General features: G+C 35.4%; 1 protein-coding gene across 1 annotated transcript in view; it reads left to right on the top strand.

Annotated features, from left to right (window-relative positions):
• Positions 1-2,204, top strand: part of RTTN (rotatin) — a 202,104-nt gene that overhangs the window by 70,120 nt on the left and 129,780 nt on the right. Inside the window, exon 22 of the mRNA XM_011944090.1 lies at positions 1,776-1,821. Coding sequence (XP_011799480.1) covers positions 1,776-1,821 — 46 coding nt within the window. The remainder of the gene's footprint in view (positions 1-1,775; positions 1,822-2,204) is intronic.

Genomic DNA, 2,204 nt, shown 5'->3' with positions numbered 1-2,204 from the left:
GGCTCATAACATTTTGAGTAGACTATAACGTTTTTATAGGATTGTTGTATAGACTGATCATCTGAAAGAGCAGCAGTTATAGATTTTTAGTTTTCTTTAATCCTGTTAATAATTGTCTTCTTATTAACTTCATTCATTTGAATGTAGTTCCTAGTTTACCTTTTCATTTATAATTTTCATTTAAATTATTCAAGCATGGAGCTTATTATGAACGCCTACTGGATTCAAAAACACATTCCAAGGCAATATAATCTATACCCTTTTCAGTATTTCAGTTTTTCTATTTCATTGCTGTTTGTGGAAATTACTTTCAACGAGTCTGAGAATGAATATAGTATCCCTCATTAATGGATTTAGTTTCAGGAAAAATTTTACTTATTTATTTATTTATTGAGACAGAGTTTCACTCTTGTTGCCCAGGCTGGAGTGTAGTGGCATGATCTTGGCTCACTGCAACCTCTGCCTCCCAGGTTCAAGCATTTCTCCTGCCTCAGCCTCCCGAGTAGCTGGGATTACAGGTGCTTGCCACCATACCTGGGTAATTTTTGAATTTTTAGTAGAGGCTAGGTTTCTGCATGTTGGCCAGGCTGGTCTCGAACTCTTGACCTCGTGTGATCCACCTACCTTGGCCTCCCAAAGTGCTGGAGTTACAGGCATGAGCCACCATGCCTGGTCGAAAAATTGATTTTTAACCAGCTGCTTAACCAAGAAAACCCATTTCTCAGCAAACGTTTATTAAGTACATGCTTTATGGTAGGTACCGTGCTAGGCCCTTGGGTTATATTGATGAGCATGGTCAATGACCCTCTTGGAGCTTACAGTAGAGTTGGAGACATTGACAAGTAAATATACAGTACACCACAATAATACTTATAGTTGGGGATTCCTGGTGCCAGAGGACGTGCTGGTCAGATTGGTTGGTGATAAGTATCAGAGATTGTTTCTAGGGAATGTGGCATCTAAGATGGAGTTTCAGAAATGAGTAGGAGTTCAAGTAGGCAAGACTGACTTCTAGATAGAGGGAGCCATGGTTATGTGTATGAGAGATTGATGTGTTTGAGATGGAGCTGGCTGGATTTGGGGAGTGTGGAGTGAAGGGGAAATGATGGAATGAGACAGGGAGGGCAGTTCTTGCAGGGCCTGGGAGGTCTTATTAAACAGCAGTGAGGAGCCGTTTAAGGTTGTTAAACAGGGGAGTGTGTGTTTTAGGAAGATTATTTCTGTAGCATGGATAGTGGATCAAAGGAGTAGAATAAATAACTTCTCAGATAACACTGCTTTGAATTACAAACTTTATGTTATGACAGAGTTCTATACTGTGTTTCAGGGTTAGAAATTAACTTAGAAATCATTTACTATACCATCTCAGTGTGAGGTCTAGAGAGATTTAGCAACTTGGCCAAGGTTATAACCAAAAAATGGTTATTGGGTTATTTACTTTGCTACTGAGAGAAAATCTAAACTTTCTTACCTTTGTTTGTTTTTGTTTTAAATAATCACAGACCTATACATACTCATTGTAAAAATTCAGGCAATATAGAACTATACAAATTCTAAAAGTTTACATTTTCTTCTCTTTCTCAATTTCCCCAAAGAAGACTGTTCTAGTTATGATTAGGAATGTATTATTCCAAATGATTTTTTTCTACACACACATGTAGTTTTCATTCTATATATTACAGTATTGTGTTGCTTCCTTTTTTCAACTGGAAATGTAACTTGAATATCCTTCTGTATTATTTTATGTGAGTATACATTCTTTAAAAAACCCTAAGTACAACTGCATTGGTGTTTCAGAATTTCAGTTTGCCATGTTACTGGGTATTTGTTTTAGATTTTTCACCATGACAGTAATCATGTTGTGTGATCATCTTTGTGCATTCTGTGTTGCAATTCCTACGTCAAAGAGATTTTGTAAGATAATGGTTAAGTTCCTTTCCAAATCACTCTCACCAAAGGTGTTTAAAAATGCTTATTTTCATTACAACTTTGCTAACACTGAATATGTCTCATTAAAAGTTTTTAATCTTACAGGGAAAAATATATAATTGTTTTATTTTCTTAGTTTTAGTGAAGTTATCTTTTCATATATTATATATTGAAATTTCATAATCTATGGATTACCTATTTTTGTGTTGTATTTAATTTCTTTTTAGTGACTTGTAGGGTGTTTTAATTATAAGATAGACACAATCCTTACGCTT

The sequence above is a fragment of the Colobus angolensis genome, unplaced genomic scaffold (assembly GCF_000951035.1).
Source record: "Colobus angolensis palliatus isolate OR3802 unplaced genomic scaffold, Cang.pa_1.0 Scaffold225, whole genome shotgun sequence".
NCBI lineage: Eukaryota > Metazoa > Chordata > Mammalia > Primates > Cercopithecidae > Colobus > Colobus angolensis.
Note: the sequence above shows the minus strand (reverse complement) of the source record. Positions and strands in the feature narration are given on the sequence as shown.